The 22,228-nt window shown below is 45.8% G+C and overlaps 1 protein-coding gene across 3 annotated transcripts in view; it reads right to left on the reverse strand.

The window, feature by feature from the left end:
- DYNC2H1 (dynein cytoplasmic 2 heavy chain 1) overlaps nt 1-22,228 on the reverse strand; it is a 3,314,293-nt gene that overhangs the window by 1,313,077 nt on the left and 1,978,988 nt on the right. For all 3 annotated transcript variants that reach the window (XM_069639013.1, XM_069639012.1, XM_069639011.1), the window contains exon 55: nt 1,081-1,218. In XM_069639013.1, coding sequence (XP_069495114.1) covers nt 1,081-1,218 — 138 coding nt within the window. The remainder of the gene's footprint in view (nt 1-1,080; nt 1,219-22,228) is intronic.

Raw genomic sequence — 22,228 nt, forward strand, 5'->3', positions numbered from 1 at the left:
GTATTAATTTGGATTTTTGTATCAAATTCAATTTCGCATTACATCTAAAATATCAAACCTTTTTTGAATGAAACTGTTTCAAATTGGGAGCTATGCACATGAAGTATCCACATAATATGCTCTTCATATAGAAAGTAAACATATCTTCCAGAAAAGCAAAGAAAATGCAAGAAAACATGGTGGTGTAATCAACTATGGTACATCCTTTATGCACTAAAGGGTTCAATAGGAAGGGTCTATACTGTGTCATAGGGATGTTGAAATAAGATCACCAAATGCACAAATGGGGAAAAAAATCAGCCAGGTTTTCAGAAATCCCCATGTTATGTAACAGAATTAATAGGATTCGTTTTTTGTAGCCAATGTGACAGCAGGTCATAAACAACATCATGCTGGATAACAAATTCCTTTTCCGGAAGATCTACCATGAGTGTAATTACCTCTTGTAGAATGTGCAACAAAGTACCCAACGTTATACCTGTGGACATGCAACAATATAATATGCCTTATGTTTTTTATATTATGTTTGTCTTCGAATGAGCACAAACCAAACTTTCCAATCATGTAAGTAGATTAATTTCTGTATTCATTCTACAGACGCTTTCTATTTGAACACTTGTGGTCGGCTTGCTGGTATGTACTTGTCATTTGCCCCATATGTACTTGTCATTTGCCCCACCTAACATAAAAGATTTGTGGGGGAACACACACACTCCAAACACATGAGACTCGAACAGACCCTCTGAAAATGCGTTAAAGGAATGGAGACCAACCACTTCTGCTCAGTCATTTGACAAGCAGCATAGTACTTTCCAAACAACTTGCCACACGCACACTTTAGCTCCCCTCCTACTTGCCAACAGTCAGATGCTCAAATACAGTCTCGTCATCCAATGTTTTTCAACTCACAAGGCTTTACCAATTTTTCTATCCCAGCAGGCACAATTGTTCAGGGAAGGAAGCTAATCAGCCAACTATGCACGAAACTTACCAGTGGCTCTTGCATGCTTGCATGAAAAGTCTTAAACTGCCTTAAAAAGCACCTAAACAAATACTTTTTGTTACAATTCAATTCATCACCTGCATGGACACGGTAATCTCCTGAAGAGCAGCATCAGCTTCTGCCTGCTTCGTTTTCAGCAAAATGCTTTGTTCTCCCGCTTTACTTTTTAATTCATCTACAAGTGCTTTGGCTTCGTTTAACTTTGAAACACCAGCCTTAAAAAAAAAAATCAACAAAATAGTTGCAATTAGTAAAGTAATTACTTCATCTTTTATAACACGCTTAATACCAGAGACCAGTCTCTAAGCATGTGACCGGGATTCGAACATATGTTGCTCTGTGTTGTCTTGCTTCCAACAAAAATGTGTTGTTCATGAGCTATCCTCCAAGACCCTTTTTGAGAAATGTTACATATGGTTTCAGGCTGGAATTGTCAGCCTGCGTTGAGTAAGATGCCCATATTGAAGCCTATTCTAACTGAATAGAACATTTTGCTTTGAGGATGCAAATTCAGCTAGGCCCATAGATTAGGATCCATAAGGTTGTGATGAGCCTTAAAGTAATAAAGAGTTAATCAAGTAATGATTCACACACAGATAAAACCGCCTGTACAACTGAAAAGGTTAATACTAGAAAGTTTCAGGCAATTATGAGGAAACCTTGAAGTGCAGAAAAACACATTTCTCTACAACCTGCAAAATCCAATTAGTCAGTAGAATATAAGTGAACATAAAAAATTGGAAAAATATAATTAATAGTATTTTTTAAATGTTGAGTGACTTTTTTCTGGTATGTAGACACATTTCAAAACACACCCATATTTGGGTGGCAACCAATACTGTGCTAAGTGCAAAAGAGCAGAAAATAAAATGACTCGCATTGATGTATCCAGGATCCCATTGCTTATGTATATATAGTGCCCCTAATTGCACAGTTGGCAGTATGCATCACAAAATAATCAGTTGCTGGGTGATCAATGAGATAGGGGGAGGGAGGCTCCACGTCTCTGCTTGTGGAGCCTTCCCCAGTGAGTGCGCTGATCGCACCCACTCCAGTTCAGTTTCAAAGAGTCACTGCAGCCCTCAGGCAGCATGCTGGTCTCATTTTCCCTCTCCCGAACATGAAGGAGCCAGTGTTCTCTGGAATGCCTGGCTTTCAAAGTCATCCCTCGGCAGGGCTCACAGTCTTTACTCTCAGGTAGAGCATCCAGGCAACACTAGCAGTGAAAATGTGCGTCAGTTATGGTCACAGTCCTCTGGCACTTGCTGCAGGCCTTAAAACCCAACGGTTCCTTGCTCATTTTACAAAAACGTCTTTGAAAAAATTGTATTTAATTAGAAAAAACACCACATTTGAAGCCTATATCATGGACCCAGTCACTTCCAGTGGAGGGCACATGGATGTGCCTACGCCCCCCGTGAAAGGGTCAGGGTCATGACCCTGTCAAATGGGATTAGAGGGGGAGACCCTTCTCAACCAGCGGAGGGAAGCGTAGTAAAACAAAAGTCAGTACTAGTCCTACCCCACCAGGTGAAGTGCAATTGGGGGGTCCCCAGTACCAGAAAATTCTCCCCCATGTGCCAAAACATCAACCTTGATACCACTCTTTGTGTCCCAATGCTTCCCCAAACAGTTACTGGCCACTGTTCTTGCTTTTTTGTTTCAGAACCACAACTCCCAGAATCCCTTTTGGGCAGCCAGGAAAACGAGTACCAGAGCCCAACAATTGCAAAATCCAAAAGGCAGCCATTCTGGCAGACAGTGAACCAGCACCACAACGCGACATCATCCAGCATTGCAGAGAAGCAGCAAGCCCACCACACCAACAAGACCACATGGATTGCAATTTACCCTGGGCTGGGGACGGACCTCACAAGACTCCAGGTGCTGGCCATGTGAACCCTTGGAAACCACACAATCAGACGTTATGGAATAAGGGTAAGGGCCTGCATCAGGTATTAAAGTGGCAGGCGAAATGTTGAAGCGGAAATGTAGTCCATACGAAAAGTGTAGCATACATTTCCCTTGTGTGGAATGTCTGAGGGTTCAATGGTTATATAAAATGGATTAGGGTACATTCATATCTGCGTAGGCTGGGTGAAGGGACTGCACTGTTGCAGGAGACGTACCTTACCAAAGACAGGTTGGCCATGATGGCAAGAAGTAAGGTGGTGTGAGAAACCAGAGGGTGTCTCACCCGTTAGTCCACGGGGATCTCTCTCTCAGGTAGCCAGGCCATGGTCATCACCTTTGGATCCAGACCCTGGGGGTGGACCAGTGCGGGAGGATCACCTGGGTGAGGCTGCTGATGGTGAGATGCAATATTCCCCCCTTTTTTGTTTATCCAACCCATCCTATGTTTTAGGATGCTCCAAGGTCCCAACCCCCCCACACTTTTTACACAAACACTGGGCTGAGGAAGAGGGTGACTGAGAGTAACAACATTCACTTACACACATCTTGCTGGACATGTCCCGCTAATCGGGTCTGGCAAAGTCAGTCACTTGACTCTAAGTGCATACACCCGATTTCAATTCGCTCTCCTCACACGAATAAAAGGCAGAACCCAAAGACACACTCTCAGCAAGGCAGAACACTAGTACGAGCAGGGCTTCCGGGACAAAGGCAAACCTATTGGAGCAGAACGACGGACCAAGGGATAGGAGCCGTGGGTCGGAAAACCCCAGAGTTCTTTACTGGAGGTTGTTGTCTCCAAAAGGCTACGAAAGACACGTGGAGAAGGCCAGATCCCACAAGTGAAGATTGCATTGTGTTCCAAGGACGCCAGCGACCCTCCCGGGTGAACGGCAGAGTTGGAGAGGCGAGGTCGAGCCTATGGTACTAAACTTGACTCGTGAATGTTGAATCGTGAAAACCAAGAGAAGCACACAGCCGGTGAGTTGGCAAAGCGACCCGAAAGACTGGTGTGTGTTAAAAACTTGAAATAGCAACATTATATCGCAAGTGGGGGCTGCGCGCTGTAAGGAAGGCATGGTATCAAACAGTAAAACAGACAAGTGATCACAGTTCAAGGGTGTTCTTGGGTTAGTTTATATACGTAGGTTTCTAGGAGTTTTGCCTGGGTAGGGAATGTTTGAAATCGGCCTGTAGTTGGAGAGGTCTTCTGCGTCGCCACTTGTGTTTTTCAGAAGTGGTTTGATATATGCTGATTTGAAGGTCCTCGGTACAGTTCCTGTTGCTAGTGATAGGTTCAGAAGGTTTCTGTAGTATTCTGCTGGCCTTCCTTGTGCAAGGATCGATTTGTAGATGTCCAGGGGACAGGGATCCATGGGTGATCCAGCTTTCTTGCTGTGTTTTACCAGCATTGCGAACGCCTCTGCTGATATTTCAGGGAAGTTTTTGAGTTTGTGCTGAGGTTCTGTGACAGGTTCGCTTGGTAGTATGTTGCAGTTGTTTGGTATGTTTTGTATGGTTTGTCAGATGTCATTGATTTTTTTCTTGAAGTGGTCTGCCAAGCCATTGCATAGTTTCTCTGAGGGGTTTGGAGTGTTGTCATAGCCTGGTGGGTTTCTCAACTCTTTAATGATGTTGAACATTTCTTTTTGTGTGTTGGTGGCATTGGTGATTCCGTCATCGTAATGCCTTCTATTCGACTTTTGAATTTCCTTCTTGTATGCACGGATTTGTCTCTGGAAGAGTGTTTTGTTGTCTGTGTTGTATTCTTTCCTCCATTCCAGTTCCATCTTTTTGTTTTCCTTTTTCATGGTGCTTAATAGTGGGGTGAACCATTTTGCCATTGCTCTTTTTTTGATGGGGTGAATGGTTTTTCTGGGGCGATCTTGTCAATTGTGTCTGCAATCCATTTGTGCAGTAGCTCCGCTTTCCCGTCTAGGTCAGCTAGCTCTAGTTCTGTAGTTGAGAGTTTGCTTGACTCCAGTTGTTCGAATAGGTTGCTTTTTTTGATGTGTTTCCAGTTTCTTTTTGTGGTGGTTGTGAGTTTAGGAGGTTGGATGCAGACTTGAGTAGGCAGAGTGATCACGAATGGGATGATGAGATGGTCGCTCCACAGTATTTGTATCGGCGGTGCCGTGGTGATGAGTTTTTCCTTGGCAAAAATTGTGTCGAGGGTGTGTCCTGCCGAGTGTGTTGCCCATTTGACTAGTTGTCATAGTTTCATGGTAGTGAGTTGTTCAATCAGTGAGTTTTGGGAGTTGGCGTGACTGCCTTCAAGCCAGATGTTGAAGTCCCCCAGGATGATTAGGTGAGTGCTTCTATGAAGTTGTCGACGAAGGTTGCACATCAGGATGTATGTGACGTTGGTTTTTGGGCTTGCTGTTAGGTGTATTACCATGGTTTCGCAGTTGAGGATGTTGAGCGGTTTGTCTGTTTTTATTTTCAGGTGTCCTTTGAATGCTATTGCGATGCCTCCTCCTTTTTTGTTTTTCCAGTTTATTTGAAGGCATTTGAAGTTGGTAAGTTGGTTGGAAGACAGTTTTGGAGTGTGATTTTGTAGTTGTCGTCCAGCCATGTTTCTGTGATGAACAGGATGTCAATGCCGTTGTCATCGAGTAGGTCGAAGATCTCTGTTGAGTGTTTTGACATGGATCTTGCATTTATAAGATTGCAGTGGAGTTTGGAGGTGTTGTTTGGTTTGGACTTTCTTGTGGAGTCGTCTTCTGATCGGTGTTGGGGTTTCCTTCCTGGTCGATCTCTTGTTGAGGTGTACGTTTTGGGGTTTCAGCGTCTTCGAAGAGTTCTTCTAGGTTTTGTCTTGGGTTTTTGTCTCCATTGGGTTCGTCTTCCATGAGTTGTGTTTGTCGATTGGAACTTCTTCTTGCTTTGGTTATTTAAGGTGTTATCGCATCAGTCGTGTGTTTGTTGTTTCATGTGTTGTTCCTTCTTCTTCTGCGCGTTTGTGTTGGGTAGTTTGATGTTGCTGCTTCTAGCGTTGGGTTGGTTTGCTCTGGAGGTAAGGAGTTAAGTAGAGGAATTTGGCTCTTCTCTCAGTGTTGGTTCGCTTCTTGTTCCGGACTGCGGGGGTGCGTTCTGTAGTTGAGGTTCTTTGTTGTTGTTCCGGAGTGTTTGTTCTTTCTTCTATTTTTCTTACCCTCGGAATGGGTCGTTTGCGCGGCATTATAAAATAGAGAGTTGTTTAGTCTTTATTTGTTTGCTGATGTCCAATTGGTTCTGCTTTGGTTTGGTTGTCTTGTGGTGTAATAACGAGTGCACAGGGCTGTCTGCTAACAGTTAGGTCTCTGTCTGTAGGTGGTATTTCCGGCTGAAGTTGCCGACTCGTTCAGTCGCTGTCGTGAGAGGTGTAGGGGAGGTGGTTGGGGGTTATATAGTTGGGTTTTATCGGTGGCTCTCTTTGGTGTCCGTCTCCCTATATGCGGTTCACTGCAGTGAACAAACAGTGTCGGTTTAAGAAGGATATCTACTAGTTGACGGGTGATTTAGAAGGGCGCATCTAGGATTTACGCCTTATGCCTATTCTCACATTCGTAACCCACGGTGCTTCCACTGTGCTCTGATTTATACTTACTCCCAGGTATATGATATTCTCGATTCTTTCAAGACGTTCTTTCCCTATGTGCCAAATAAATTGCCTGGTTCCTCCACATGCATTCAATATCATTACTTTTGATTTTTTAGCATTGATGTGCAGATCGTTGATCCTGATATAGGACTCCAGAGATGCAGGCCTTCTCTGGAGCCCTATATGGGTTTTATCTATCAGATTCAGATCGTCTGAGTACAGAACCCAGGGTATTGGTACTCTGTTGATTTTTGGCAGGAAAGCCCTAACATGTATTTGGTGTGCTGCCAAATCCAAGATGTACAAATTGAACAAAATGGGAGCTAATGGGCATCCCTGCTTGAGGGCCTGATGTGTCTTGAGTTCCCTAGTCAACCCCCACCCCCATCGCATTCATACGTACCTGCATAGAGGTTCCCGAGTACAACGCCCGAATTGCTTGTACTAGGTGGGCGAGGCATCCAAACCCCTCCAGTTTTCTCCATAGTCACTCACTATTGATTCCATCGAGTGCCTGTTCAAGATCTAACAAGACAGATTTTTGTTTCCCCCTTGTTTGCCTGCATTTTCAGGATATTCATCAGGAAGAGGTTAACAGATGGTCCAACCCCCTTGACGAACCCTGTTTGTCGCGGGTCCAAGATTTCCACCTCGTTTGCCCAGCACGTCAGATGGCCCTGGATTAGTGAAGCAAAGAGTTTCCCAAAATGTCGAGAAGGGGGTGATAGGTTGACAATTCTTTGGATTCGATCTATCGCCTTTCTTAAAGATGGGCACAATGACGGCCTTTTTCCATGATAGCAGAACTTTCCTAGTTTTCATTACTTGTTGGAACAAGCCCTAGGCCAAATCTGCCCATTGTTCAGGATTCTGTTTTAGGATGCTATTGGTCAGCCCATCTGGACCAGGAGCTCTGGAGGTGCTCAGTTTCTGAATGAGACCCAAAATATCGCTTTTTCTAAATTTCCAGGACCATGGCTCACCCTCCTCACCAGCTCTTTCTTTTTCACAGTGGGTGGTGGTAGCAAACAGTTTAGAAAAGTTATCTACCCAACTATCTTCTGGCACCGCTGATATATGTAATGCTTCTTTGGGGCACCCTAGGGAATTAATTAATTCCCAAGTTAGACAAGAGTTTTTTTTGCCTAGTTACTTAAAGTTTTCAGCATAAGTTCAGCTTCAAACTGTGATCTCCTTTGTGTAAATGCCAATCTCCAGTTTTTGTACTGCTGCGATCGTTGCCTTAATTTTAACCCCCTCGATGAGCCCTGAAGTCTCTCTAGCGCTCTTAAATCATGTCTATATCACTTCCTAGCGTCTACCAGCTCTTTGTTGTAGCTATATTTGTTTGTTTGTTTATTATTTATAGAGCGCGCCACACCCTGGGGTATCTGGGCGCAATACAAGACAGCTTAGAAAACGTGAATACATGGACAAATCAAGGCAAGGCAAGGGAACATGAATATATAACAGTAGGGTGCATAGAACGGAACCTCATAATGGGAGGCAGGACAATGCTTACAGAGTATACATTTGTTGGTATATGATAATCATAAGAAACAAATACAACATTAGAATGGACAGCAGGAAGAGTAAAGGGTGCAGGTAAATAATCATGGAGTGGCGGGCTTACCGTGCACCGGCAGATGCGGCAGGGGCATAATTTGTAAGGAGCCATTTTTTGGTGTTAGATCTAAAGCTGTGGAAGGTTTGGTCGGTTCGTAAATTGAGAGGGAGGGCATTCCAAGCTATGGCCGCTTGTTCCGGGAAGCTAGTGCCTCGGGCTCTCATCAGATTAAAGCGAGGTGTAATGATGCAGCAGGAGTTAGCTGATCTAGTGGGTCTGGAGGTAGTTTTTGGGATGATTTTGTCTTTCAGGTATTGAGGGGCAGCATTGTTAAGGCATTTGTGGGAGATGTGAGCGTAATCTTGTTTTTTACAACCGCCTTGTTTGACCACAAGCGTGCCAGAAAAGGGACGAAGTCCAGGTTTTCCACTTCTCCTGCCTGGCCTCTGCGCCACTGCCTGGCAAGGTCTAGCACTTCCTTTGTGTCCATAACCACTTGGTTGCTGCCCTGCGAGATTGACAATTTTACATTTACGCTGAAGAAATTTTCTTTAGTCATAGCGAAAGTAAAGAATGATCGCTCGTGGGCATTTGATAATGGTTAGTGAAGTTACCTCCTGCTGAACATTCGGGGAAGCAAAAAAGGAGTCAAGGATATTCTTGAATCCATTACCATGCCATGTGGAATTGACAGGAATATCACCCTTTGTCTGGCCTCCATCTCAACAATAGCAAAAACAAAGAGGTGATGGCTGGAAGGTTTTGAATGAATCTTAACCACTGGCATTGCTCTGGGCAACCCTCCAGACCATCGTTCTTCGCCTGCCAAGCCATTACAGAGGCGGAAAGACCATATGCAAATCAGGCTTGGCACCACCCCAAAAGGGGCAGTCCAGCCCGAACTGCTAGGTCACATCCCTTCTGCACGAGACCACAAGCATCCCCAAACAAGTTTCGGCCTTGTTGGGCCTCATCAGTGAGGAGTAGCTTGGGTCTCTAGGCCCAGCAGGCACGGGACCCACGTCTGGGCATACCCGTCCCACTCGGGGTGACATAGCAAAAACAAAAAGAGGTGATGGCTGGAAGGTTTTGAATGAATCCTAACCACTGGCATTGCTCTGGGCAACCCTCCAGACCATCGTTCTTTGCCTGCCAAGCCATTACAGAAGGGGAAAGACTCTGGGTAAGGCTTGTGTAACCAGGACTCATGTCTGGCAGAGAGTCTCCCAGGACCCTCCTTGTTATTTGCATATTTCAAGTAACTTTGGGTCTCACCCTCAGTTACTAGGGGAATCCAGACGTGGACCCCTTGCTCACTATTCTTAGAGAGACACAGCTATACCCTACTGATGAGGTTCAATCAGACCGAAACACGTGTCTGGTGTTGCTGTTGGTACTCTTGTTCAGAGGAGAATTGCCTAGCATTTCGGTGCTGGACTGCCCCAGGGCAGGACAAAGACTGATATGTTTAGGATATGTCTCCTCTGTGAAAGATAGTGAGCTGAAGACTCTGGGTAAGGCTCTTGTAACCAGGGCTCATGTCTGGCAGAGTCTCCCAGGACCCCCCTTGTTAGCTCCATCTCAACAAGCCATCTACTCGCTCTTTCGTTCTTTAATACACTCTGTCTTTCTAAAGTTGCATGTTCATTTAACAGACACTTCATGTTCAAATCCCCACACAATATAGTATGTACGTTATGCCATTCACACCGCATAGTGTCGATCAGACTGGTGACGCTCGACATAAATAGCCGTTCCTTGATTTTTTTGGGTTCATGTACACATTGAATAGTTGCAAGATCTTATTTTGCCCATCACCACTCTCTCCAAATTCCAGAATCAACAGTTGTATCCAGGGATTAGGTTTATGATGTTCCAGGAATCGAATGCCCTTTCCCATCTTGATTAATGTCAGCGGCCCAGCATGGGGTCTACCCTTAGTTCCCATTTCTGCCGGGTTTAGTATAGTTCTAAATACATCACACAAGGGAGGTGAGAGATGGCTGATGCCACACTTCGCTGCTAGGCATATGCCCTGAGGGAGAGAAAGATAATGTCACACTAAGGTAGTAGGGATATGCACTGATGCAGAGAGAGCTGATGTCACACAAGCGAGATAGTGCTATACACTGATGGAGAGAGAGTGGATGTCACACTAGGGAGATAGCGCTATACACTGCCGGATAGAGTGCTGATGTCACACTAGGGAGGTAGGGATATGCCCTGGTGGAGAGACGCCTGATGCCACACTAGGGTAGTTAGTATGGATATGTCCTGATGGAGAGAGAGCTGATGTCACCGTAGGCTGGTAGGGATATGACCTGATGGAGAGAAAGCTGATGTCACACTAGGAAGGTAGGGATATGCCCTGGTGGAGAGAGGCATAATGTATGTACAATGATGCGGGAAGCACTTATGCTAGTAGAGCTACCCACTGCCGGGAAAACCAGTGGCCTTAGAGATGGACAGCTGTACAAGCTGGTGGAGTGGGCATTGAGGGAGGCAAAGAAGGCAGCCAAAGTATATACACATTCACAGAGTGAGTGTGGAGAAAGTATTAGCGCCACAAAAGAGATGATACATGGATGGGAGTGTGAAATGTAACCACAGGAGAGCGTCAAGGATATGCACTGATGGAGTGCCATGTCATCAGAGACATGCAGGGCTGGGCATTTCTCGAGCAAGTGTTAATGGTGCGGCAGAGGCAAGAGACTACGCTGATGGAGCGAGTGCTAAGGCCTCTCGGGAGAGGTCGGAGTATAGACTGACATTCTCCAGAGGGGCGGACTGATAGAGAGGGCAGTGAGACGTCAGGAATAGGGCAGCAGCGCACACTACTGCAGTGGTGCTGGGGTCTCAAGGGACAGACAGTGGAGCATAAAAACGGAGGCCAAAAGAGACAGGAGGAAAGATGTTGTGACCGAGTAGAGCACTGATGTGACACAAGGCAGGCGAGAGAGTATGATGTTGGCATGCCCACTCATGCTACATGAGCCTGTTACCGTTAGTAGTCTTCACGGATGACCAAGGCAGGAGACGGCAATGATGACCGAGGCAAGAGACCGCACAGATGACCGAAGCAAAGACTGCACACTGTCGTCCATATCACTTCGAAGACTCCTTGTGGCGGTGTCTGGCGGAGAGCAGGCTGCAGCTTATGTCATCCAATACAAATCACTGGGAGGGAGCAGGCCGGGCTGAGGCAGGCCCGGCCCCGATCACCCCTGCTGCTCCCAGTGATTTGTAGCACGGACTGCTGCTGCTGGCGCCATGGTGTCAGGTAGTTGGCCGCCGGCAGGGTGGCTTCAGGAACCTGCCACCCAGGGCCTGGCTTCCCTCATTATGATTTCGGCCCAGCCACGGGCCGAATGGCTGACGGGCAAATCCGATCCTGGGTTCTCGCAGCCAACATTCCTGAATGCATAGGATGTCAGACTGTTAAATCAAGTTCTTTGCTGCGTGGGTCATCATAGCTGGCTTATAACCAGGGCATGTTTTGATTGCCTGCGCTTGAGGGGGAACACGACAAAGTGGGCCTAAGCTGTCCTGTCTGTGGTGCATCCTTTGAAGATTTGGCTCATTTTATCTTGTTTTGTCCCGATTATGTAATCATCAGAGAGCAAACTATTTTGTAAGTTTTGAGATGCACTGATTTGCATTTATATAGGCCAGCACTGATGTTCCTACTAAAGACAGAAACTAAATGTACTGCCTGGGCTCTGCTTTCATACCTGAAGGTTGCAATGTCACAGAGAAGGGGAGCCTTAAGAAGGTGTGTTTCTGTACCATAAATTATACTGTTATCTGTGGATCTGAACTATATTGATTATTTCTGCATTTTAGAAGACTAATTAATTGCCTTATTGTGATATTTTATGGGTGGTTATGAATTATACTGTATATTGTTGCATTTTAGAGATCAATGTTCCACTATTGAGATTAATGTATTTCCTCTTTTTATTGTGATATTTTATCTACGTGTTTAATGGATATTGCTTTATCCGAATAAACTTTTCAACTCAACTCAAATCAAATCAGGTTCTTTGCTTTCAAAGAGGTGTCGAAAGCACCTTGTATTACAGGATCCCACCCACATTTCCTCTGTGTTCTTCACAACTGCATGCTATTTCCTGGGAGCTTTGAAGAGAGCTCACAGGAGCAAATCCCAATCTGCCATACGTTTCCTCTTTGGTGCCTCTGCTTGTAGACTGTTCATTACTCGTTGTTCCTGCCTAAGGGTTAAGAAAGTGATTGTCAGAGGCTTCTGGTCCTTCTGGCTGTGCAGGTTTTAGGTTGCATAGGGTAGTGTCAACTTCTTTTAAATCAAACCCCAACGGCGTAAGTGCTTCAGCTGCCTCGCACAGCATCTTTTTAATCGAGCTGGATTTAAGGTGCAATATCACCGAGTAAGGTCTTGGTTCCTTCCCGAATTCTACAACCACGTCAGAGTTCGAAGTGCAGGGATGTGGTGTAGTAATGTCATAACATTTCTTCTATTCAGGATCAGCTCTTCCTTTGTCCTTATAATAGATTCCAGTGGCAGCGTCATTTCCCTGTTAATCGTCCTCTTCAAAGGTGTACAATACTCAGACTCCTCTTCAGATTAGTCTTTTTTCTTTTTTTTTCTTTTTTTTCTTTTTTTTTTTAACTTCGGTTGAATTTCTTCTCTGTAATTTTCCTTTTCTCATCCATGGTCAGAAAGTCATACATTCACATGTTTTTTGTTGGATTCTCTTGCATTTTCTGTGGTTCAAATCTTCCTACGCAATCTGGTTCAATACATTCAGTGTCATTAGCTTCAAACAGTGATTCACTACTTTCAACGACGGTTCCCGTTGAGTATACTGAGTAATTCAGGATCGATTCCTCGGAGATTTCGACAGACCTGTTTTGAGCTTTTTTGTTGATTGGTCTTCCTCTGATCTCTCATATGCATGATAGCCAACAAAGTCACTTGGTCCACATAATTCTCATTTAGTGTCTGATAATTTCATGAAAGGGGCCATGGAGATAGACAACGCCGACATTATGATCCCCTGTAGATTTGCCACCAGGTGTTCATTTCTCCGTATCTGGGGAGGGGACATTTTAGGGGAGAAGACTGATTCATTCAAAGAGGAGTCTGATGAACAAAGGGAGGGAGATGTTAAAGTCCTTTGGGGCCTCTCTGCTTTGGCCGGCAAATTTTGAGAGTTACATCTAGTAGAGTTCTGACATAGGGATTCTCTCCTTGTCATCTGGCTGCTTTCTCTTTTTATCTTCAATTGCCATTGGATCTAGTAAACTGCCAGGTGTTAATTTAGATATTTTTTAGACTATTAGCTCCTTTGAGCCTGATTCCCTTTGGGGCTGTTCAGAGGCAATAGTTGGTGATGGCATCAGGCCGTATAGGCCCCTTTGGGCTTTATGATCACAATTTTCTTGGATTGCTGCTATGTTTTTTGATAATTGTAGTGCTAGGGTTGAGGTATTTCCTCTCTACCCCTTTTTGTGATTATACTTCCAGGCTCCCTAATTCCTCCACAGGTTTACTTCTCAGCATTTGAGATAACTCAGTTACTCTGTTGTTTTTAAGAATTAGCATTTCTACCCCTTTAATTTCCTCTTGCGCTTGCAATTGGGGGTACTTTTGCTTCTCAGAGAGGAGCGTATTTGGATCATTTCTTCTTGTGTCATCACACCCTGGATCACTGCTAGTCAAATTGAGTTCAGTGAGGTCTCTCCTCTCATTAGTTTCCTGCATTGATTCTTGTGGAGGGCTAAAAACGTCTTCCTCTGCTAGTATAATTTCTCAGTCAGTTAAGCCCAATTAACATTGTGTGATTTCATCTTGAAGACCTCAAGTATCCCTATGAGTTCTAGTTGTTTCAGGTGTTTCTATTACTTTCCCTAACTAGTTAGCCATCTGGCCTAAATTCAGGCCATTATCCTGTTCTGAGTCTGACATCCATCTTGCAGAGGACAGACCTTGTAATTTCAGTTGATTTCGTATGCGAGAACTCATTGTGCTATTAGGGATTGGGTGGGTTGGGGGAGTTTTGGCTGTGTTAATATTGATGTGAAATAGGGGGTGTAGGTTGTTACTCTCTGCTGGTACAGGGGATCTGGTTTGCTGTCAAATAGTGTCTCAAAGGCCTGCAGTCAACAGGAGTTACCAGTTCGGAAACAGTGGATACTGGTTGAATGTCAATTGCCGGCTCAAAGGCTCAAGGCCCACAGTCTCCAGCAATAACCAGTCCACACACTCTAAGCTAACCAATTCGCACACACTGAGCTGTTCTCTAATTTTTCCCCACCAAAACGGAGGTTAGTGGTTAACTGGTGCTAATTTCTCGGTTCACAGGCTGTAGGTCCCCCAGCCACCGACCTCTTTGTGCACGCACGTTAATTGTTGATGCCTTTGTTGTGGTTTTCCTCTTTTTTTTTCTCCACCCCCACGTCCTCCCCTTTCACCATCGCCACTTCACTTCAGGGTTTTTCCCACCACAGTTTTCAATATGGCTCGGCTGGTAGTGCTCAGGGCGTAGTACATAAAACGTCCACAGCATCAGGACTTGTCAGCACTTGTCTCGGGGAGCAAATGGGCAGGCGCGGTCAGAGCAAAGGAATAAACTCGCAAGCCACCACACAATGTAATCTAAAAACGGAAACAAGCAACTATTTCCGCGTTGGAGCCGGTTGGAGCTGTTTTTTTTTTTTTATTTCCTGGGTCTGATGGTCCGCGCCCTTATCCTTATCCACTCGGAAAGGAGGCTTGTTAGGAGGGAGGGAGATCACAGTCTTTGGAGTCTGCAGTAGCTTTACCGTTGCAGTAAGCTCGCACTCCTCGCAGCCCTGCACAGACTACCCCTCACGCTCATCCGCTCAACGGGTAGCAATGGATTTTAAAGTCAGGGACCGCCTCCAACAAACAGGAGCAAGGAAAGATCACAGCCAGAGTATCTGCACAGACTGCTCCTCCTGGAGAAGGAACTTACTGTTGGGTTATATTATTCTTTAGTTGTCGTGTAAGGGATAGAAGTAGGTTATGACACAGGATGGAGGAGTTAGATTTTGACTGACATTCTGACAGATCCTTTAGTATTAGTTTGAGGCAGGGAAACCCCTCATAGATGGGACAGTGAGGTTCCTTTTTCCCTTCAAATAAAGGTTTATAGCAACCAACAAGCCACCCTTGTGCCAGCTTCCTTGTTTGACACCCTTACAATACCTAGAGCCAAAAAGCAGGATCTACAAGAGGAATCCTGTGTCCCAGAGTGTGCCAGATCCGACAAGAATAACAGGTTGTCTACTGAGAATTGGAGAGGATTCCGATCTTAGCTGAGCAACCAATGGCAAAACCTAAGCCATTTCCCTCTATACTGAAACCTGGTGGAACCTTTCCTGGAAGCTGTCAGGATAACCATCTTGTGTTTTTCGATAAGCCTAAGTAGCCAAAAGTCAATTCTTCAGGCATAAAAGTGTCAAGAATACTGATTGATGGGAGGGATGATACACTTTAACCCCATGTGAGTGAAGAAGATTCAAAAGGGATGTGGAAAAGAGAGGTCGTTCAGATGCCATATGCAGTAGGTCAGAGAATCAGTGCCTCTTCAGCTAATGTGGAGCGATCAGGAGAATCTGACAATTCCTGACCCTAAGGAACCTCTAGAGAACCTTGGGGATTAGAGGCAGAGGGGGGGAAAGACGGGCAGCGGCATGTTGTCCCAAGGTAACACCATACATCCCCTAGGGAGCTGTTCACCCGCCTTCCAAGAAGCATAAATATGTGGTTAACTTCTGTAGCAAAGAGGTCCCCCTGCGTTATGTTCCTGGAAAAAAAAATATCCCCCCAGAAAATTCAGGTCTAGTTCGCATTTCTGTTTGGAGCACCAAATCTTGCTAATGCATCCGCCGCCTCGTTGCCTTTTCCAGACAAGTGGATGCTTGAAAGTAGATGTTATTCTGCAGGGCCCATTCCCATATTTGCACTTACAGTCGCTCAGTTTTGTCAATCATGTGCCCCCCTGTTTGTTTACAAAACACATGGTCACCACAATATAAAGAGCATGAGTGTGGAATATTTCAGAACTGGCAAGCAGGCTTGTAGGCCCAGGGACACGGTTTTCAGTTTCATAACATTGATATGCTTTTTCGTCGACTTCATACATTCTGAATTTGTAACTCTCCCAGGGTGGCTCCCCAGCCAGAGAGAGAAGAGTCAGGTAACATTGTTAGTTGATGTTGAGGTTACTGAAAGGGAGTTTCCAAAATAAGATTGTGATTTTTCGACCGCCAGAAGAGATCCAGTCTGGGATCTGAACTGGTTTGTCTTGAGGTTTTCTTGTTTGGTCCCATTGCGCAGCCATGCTGAGTTGTATGCGGCACATATGCAGCCTCAACATGGGCACTGCCTGTACACATGGCGCCATCAGCCCTAACCACAGCGTGATTCCGACTACGAGTCCAGAAAAGGTTTTCAGAGGTTAAGACATCTGCAATACGTTCTTGATTTGGGAATACCATACCTGACTGGGTGTAGCATAAAAACCCTATGAACTCCAGTCTTTGAGTAGGTAGCAGTGTAAACATCTTGGTGTTGATGGAAGGCCCCAATGAAAACATGAAGTTCAATAGAAGTTGAATATCACCACTGATCTTGAGAGGACGTCTTGACCAGTGTAAGGAAGGCATGGTATCAACAGTAACACAGACACAAGTGACAACAGTTCAACTGTGTTTATTGAACCTAAAAGGGTTTGAAAAACGCCCATCTAATGCGAAGTCTATAGATGGGAGCAAGCTATGACCATCAAATAATAATAACGTAGTCCTAGTGGTGTCTTGTCAAAATAAAAGGGCCTATACTAATAAACCTATTTACAATCCTTACTTCTAAATACAAATAGTGTGGGAAACAATGTTCACAAAATGATATGTCAAGATGTTCAGGCCGTTGGCCTCCCTTCCCCACGGTTTCAGCACAGGATAAGGCAGTACACTCGAGCTTAGCACAGTCTCTGGCTTCTCTAGCACGAGGAAACAGTTCGGTCAGCATCAGGGCCTTCTTTACCCAAGTCTCTTTGCCTTTTAAAGTCTCTTCATTCAGAGGGCCTGATGTGACAGATAAACAATAAGTTATTTTCCTTTTTCAGATTTTCACAAGTACTCAATTTCTTAGATGAATCACTATTCACCTCGGATCCCCCTCAGCCGAGCTCAGATTCTCTCAACACAATGTTCGTAAATTATTTAAGTATTCAATTTCTCGTAGGATACTCTTTCTCAGGTGCCTCACAGTTCACCCCGGATCCCCCTTGGATCACGGATCCCCCTCAGTTGGGCTCAGATCTCGCATCCCCCTCCGCCGGGCTCAGATCTCGGATCCTCCTCAGTAGGGCTCAGATCCCCTCAGTCGGGCTCAGATCAACTTCATATACCTTTTCATCAATTATCAAAGACTTTCAAAAGGTGCACAGGATTTTCCTTGACCCGTTGCAGGACCACTACAATTTTACAATTCCTTATCATTTTTCACATTTGCCACCTTTTAGCTGGATACCCAAAAGACTTACGAATGAGCACCCACGTGGTACAGAACCACTCTGTCTACGGTATTGTATCTTCGATTCAAAGTTCAATCACTCATCTGCTGTTTAATTATGTTTGCATTGCTTGCCACATACGCTTGACTGCTCTCTTCAGTTTTCACTGTACAATGTTGCTGCTTGCAACGTTGGCTTCAACACAGGCCGATTTGGTATCAGTGTCCCCAACTCACCGGCTGTGCTGACTTCACTGGCACTGCTTTGTTGTAGGAGCCAAGGACAGTATCCCGGTGGCAAACGCTTCTCTCTGCCTTGACTATCGATGCGGGAGAGCCCCGGGTACCTCCGGCACACAATGCAGGATTCTTTAGCCTTGATTCCTGGTCTTACGTTTCCTATTCTTGAAGGTTCATGAAAGGTTCACTTCCCTCCTTGCAATCCTCTTTGGTCTTGCCGGCCTTCGCCTTGTATTAAACTGCCATCTTGGAACTGCTGTTTACTTGTGTGCTTTGCCTTACTCAGAGTGTGCTTTCATGCTCCGCCTGTTATCCGTGTGGGGAAGTTGTTTGGAAGCCAGGTGTGTGTAATGATCAGTAATTGCCTGACCCTGTCTCACCATTGTATTGGGACATGTCAGGTATACGGCTCGGGTCTTAGTCTGTTTTCTCTTACAGTGAGCTATCCGTGAGAAAGTGTTCATGTTGGAAAAAGGGTATGGGGGTTGAGTTCCCAAGTATCCTACTTGGTAGGATGGGGTAAAGGTGTTACAGGCAAGGGGATACCGCGTCTCGCCATGCGGTGTCCCACTTCCACTCCCTGAAGACAAGTCTCACCCAGGTGATCCTCCCGCACTGGTCCAACCCCAGGAACTGGATCCAAAAGCGATGGCCGTGTCCTGGCCGCCTGGATGACAGATCCCCGGTGACTAGTGAGTGAGACACCTTCAGGTTTCCCACACCAGCAAGTTGTCTAAATAAGGGTAGAGAGGAACTCACTTCAAGCGAAGGTAGTGTAAGGGGTGCAGAACATGGAGACTGACACAAAGGTGGCATGTTTTCGGCAAAATACTTTTATTAAAGAAAGCTACAGAAAACATATGTATCCCTATTCCTAAGAGGGGGGTTCCCCGTCTCAACTAAGAGCATAAATGACTTACTGTAATGTTCTTTCTTCTCCCAATAGATTCCTCATCTGATAGGTATCCTCATCCATCTCTGCTGCTTCGGAAAAACTTCGACAGGGTGCGTAGTGGACCTCGACCCGGCCATCGATCGTCTTGCTCGATCATCGGGTCCGGACGTGACATCATATACCACGTTACTATGCCCCACACCTCAGTTTCCCCCTTTTTTCCCCACCCCTGAGCTCGACCACTGCATAGGAAAACGGAGAGAGAAAAAACGGGCTAACCAGCCCATAGGAGGTTAACACAACAATAAACTTCCCCAGGGAAGAAAACACCTTGCGAAAGACACCACAACATGTAGCGTCAGATAATATTTTTTTATTATTTTGGAGAGAAAAAACATGCCGCATAAAAGACAGAAAAAGGTGATCTTAGGACCATCACCATGTGTCAACCCACCAAGAAGCTATGTGCACCAACCACCAACTTTGAGCAGGGATGGAAGGTGGGGAGATGAGGAATCTGCGGGCAAACAATCCATAGAAAGAACATTACGGTAAGAAATTTCTTCTTCAATGGATTGCCTTTCTCTTGCAAATTCCTCATATGATAGACTCCACAAGCAGTGAGGCAAAGGAGGTGGGCAGAAAGTTATACTAACAAATTTTGCAGCACCAACCTGACAAAACGTGCATCAGCCTTACGGGCAACATCTAGACTGTAGTGTCTAGTGAAAGTGTGAAGTGCAGACCATGTCGCCTCACGACAAATATACCTAACCGGGACCCCCCTTTGTAAGGCAGTTGATGCAGAGACCCCTATAGTCGAATGTGCCCTAATGCCAGAAGGCAACGCCCTGCCTGCAGACTGGTAACACTCCGCTATTTACAAAATGATCCACCAGGACAGTGTTTGTTTTGCTACTGCCAGACCTTTACGGACTAGAGAATGGGCCACAAAGAGTTGGCCAGATTTTCGGAATTCAGATGTCCTCACGACGGAAACGCTCCTCTTCCTTAAAAAGGTGCGGAGGTGGGTAGAAGGTCTATGGCCTGCGATAGATGAAACTCAGACACCACCTTCAATAGAAATCCCGGCCTTACTTTAAGTGAGACCTTTTCTCGAAAGAACCGCAGTAAGAGTGGTTTGCAGCATAGGGCCTGCAATTCACTAACTCGCCTAGCGGATGTTATTGCAACCAAGAAGGTTAAAACAAGATCAAGTTCCCAATCTGGGACAGCAAAGGAAGCAGGCAGAAATCTATTTACAAGGCCCTTCTGGAATTGAGCCATCACAGGGACAGTAAAATAAGAACTTTGATCCGGGGACCTCTTGTACATAGACAATGCTGCCAAATATCCTTTAACTGTGGGGACCTGAAGGACTGCTGAGGCAAGTGACAGATGCGAATCACTGCAGTGGTGGGGCAAGAGATGAGGATCATTCTCGCGTTTCCTGCACCACGCCTCAAATCTTCTCCACCTGCACGCATACAGAGATCTTGTTGATGATCTGCATGCAGCCAGCAACACCACAAGTACCTGCTCGGAGAGATCAGTCATCATATCTCATCCTCTCAAGAGCCACGCATATAGGTTGAGGGATTCCGGTTTCAGGTGAAGCACCCAACCTTCTGACTGGGTTAGGAGATCCGGGCGCCGAGGCAACCGGAGAGGTGGGAAGATGGTCAGATCCAGAAGGTCTGAGTACCACGTCCTCCTTCCCCAGTCCGGGGCGATCAAGATCATGGTTGCTCGAAACCTTTTGAGCCTCCTGAGAACTCAAGGAATGACAGGCATCGGAGGGAAGACGTAGTGGCGAGGGATCGTCCAATACACCAGAAACGCATTTCCTAGCGCGCTGTTCGCTGGGAATTCCCCTCAAGCAAAACTGTCTGCATTTCCTGTTGGACTCTTTCCTCAGGAACTTGCTCAAGGGCCTGAGGTCCAAAATGGGACAGAGACCTCCTCCCTTCAAGGTCCGAGCATCCCTGACGCCATCCTGGGAAGGCCCCGTCATCGAAAGTTTTTGCGCCTGCTTCAGCGTTGAGCCCGAAGACTTCCCTGACGCGGATGGCATTGGCACTGGAGCTTGTAAGGGGTCGGTATTACCGAGCGCCTCTTTTGCCTCCGAGGCCTGCAGCATGTTTCTGAAACATTTCAAGCGTGGAGATCTTGAAATCTTCCCACTCCTCACGAGTGGTTGGCTTAGCCGAAGGCTTACCTCCTTCTGTCGAAGAATCGGTATCGCGATGGTGGCGCCTCTTTTACTTGTCTGATGACCATGATGAAGAGTGGCTCCAAGAATGGGACCACTTCTTCTTCTGTCGATATTTCTCCTCATCTTTTTTGGGGATAGGCCCCTCAGTCTCAATCTAGGGCTCGGAGGACCGGACGGTCAACCTCATCAGAAATTTTGAACGCGGTCGGCCTAAAGCGAGTTTAGCAGCACGCTTGCGCACTGATTACGGGTGCATTTTAGTGCACGACACACACACCTTAGTGTTGTGACCATTGCAGAGGCACTAGAGGCATACCTCATGTGGGTTGGTAACTGACATTTTGGAGTGACAGTCGGAACACAGATTGAAACCCAAAACCCGGGTGAGGGAGATCTCGAATTCTGACGTAAATACGTCAAGTAGAGTCGAAGACTTAATCACTGTGTTCCTAAAGGAGCGTGTCGAGCTTGGGGAAAAAAGGAACTGAGGTGTGGGGTGAAATGATGTGTTGTATATATATGATGCCTGGCGTCACGTCCACATCCGACGATCGAGTTCTGAGCAAGACAGATCGACGGTCGAGTCGAGGTCCACTCTGCCCCCTGTCGAAGTTTTTCTGAAGAAGCAGAGCTGTATGAGGATATCTATCAGATGAGGAATCTGAGGGAGAAAGGCAATCCATTGAAATAAGGTGTCTGTCAGGATGTCTTCTCAACTCAAAGTGTCCAACGTCCTGTGTCAAGAAAACCGTACACTAGAAACTAAAGAATAAGGCAATTCCGTTCTGGTCCCAGGAGAATTACTCCCTTCTCTTGGGTTATAGTTCCTGGCTCGTTGAAACATTTCACAAATCTTAGAACAGTCTTGTGTCTCACACGTCATCAGGGGGAATGGCTCCCTTCCCCTGATAGCAAAGTCCCACACAATACTTTCTTGGTGGGCCATGAGAATGTCTCCCTTCTCTTGACATATAGCACAGGGGAATGGCTCCCTTTCCCAGGCCTTGTGGACCTTCCTGCCAGTCCGGCTTACCAGGAGAATTACTCCATTCTCCTAGTACCTTTTCAGTTCCAGTCTCAGCACACATTATCAGGGGAATGGCTTCCTTCCCCCGATAGTAAAGCTCGACACAATACTTTCTTGGTGGGACAGGAGACAACCTGCCTTGTGGACCTTGCTGCCGTTCCGGGTTACCAGGAGAATGACTCCCTTCTCTGGGTCTTTTCATTAGGCTTCACACCTTTAACACCCACTCTGAGTGTTAGGAGGGTCTGCAACCGGGCTTCT

The sequence above is a fragment of the Ambystoma mexicanum genome, chromosome 7q (genome assembly GCF_040938575.1).
Source record: "Ambystoma mexicanum isolate Mex_15411 chromosome 7q, UKY_AmexF1_1, whole genome shotgun sequence".
NCBI lineage: Eukaryota > Metazoa > Chordata > Amphibia > Caudata > Ambystomatidae > Ambystoma > Ambystoma mexicanum.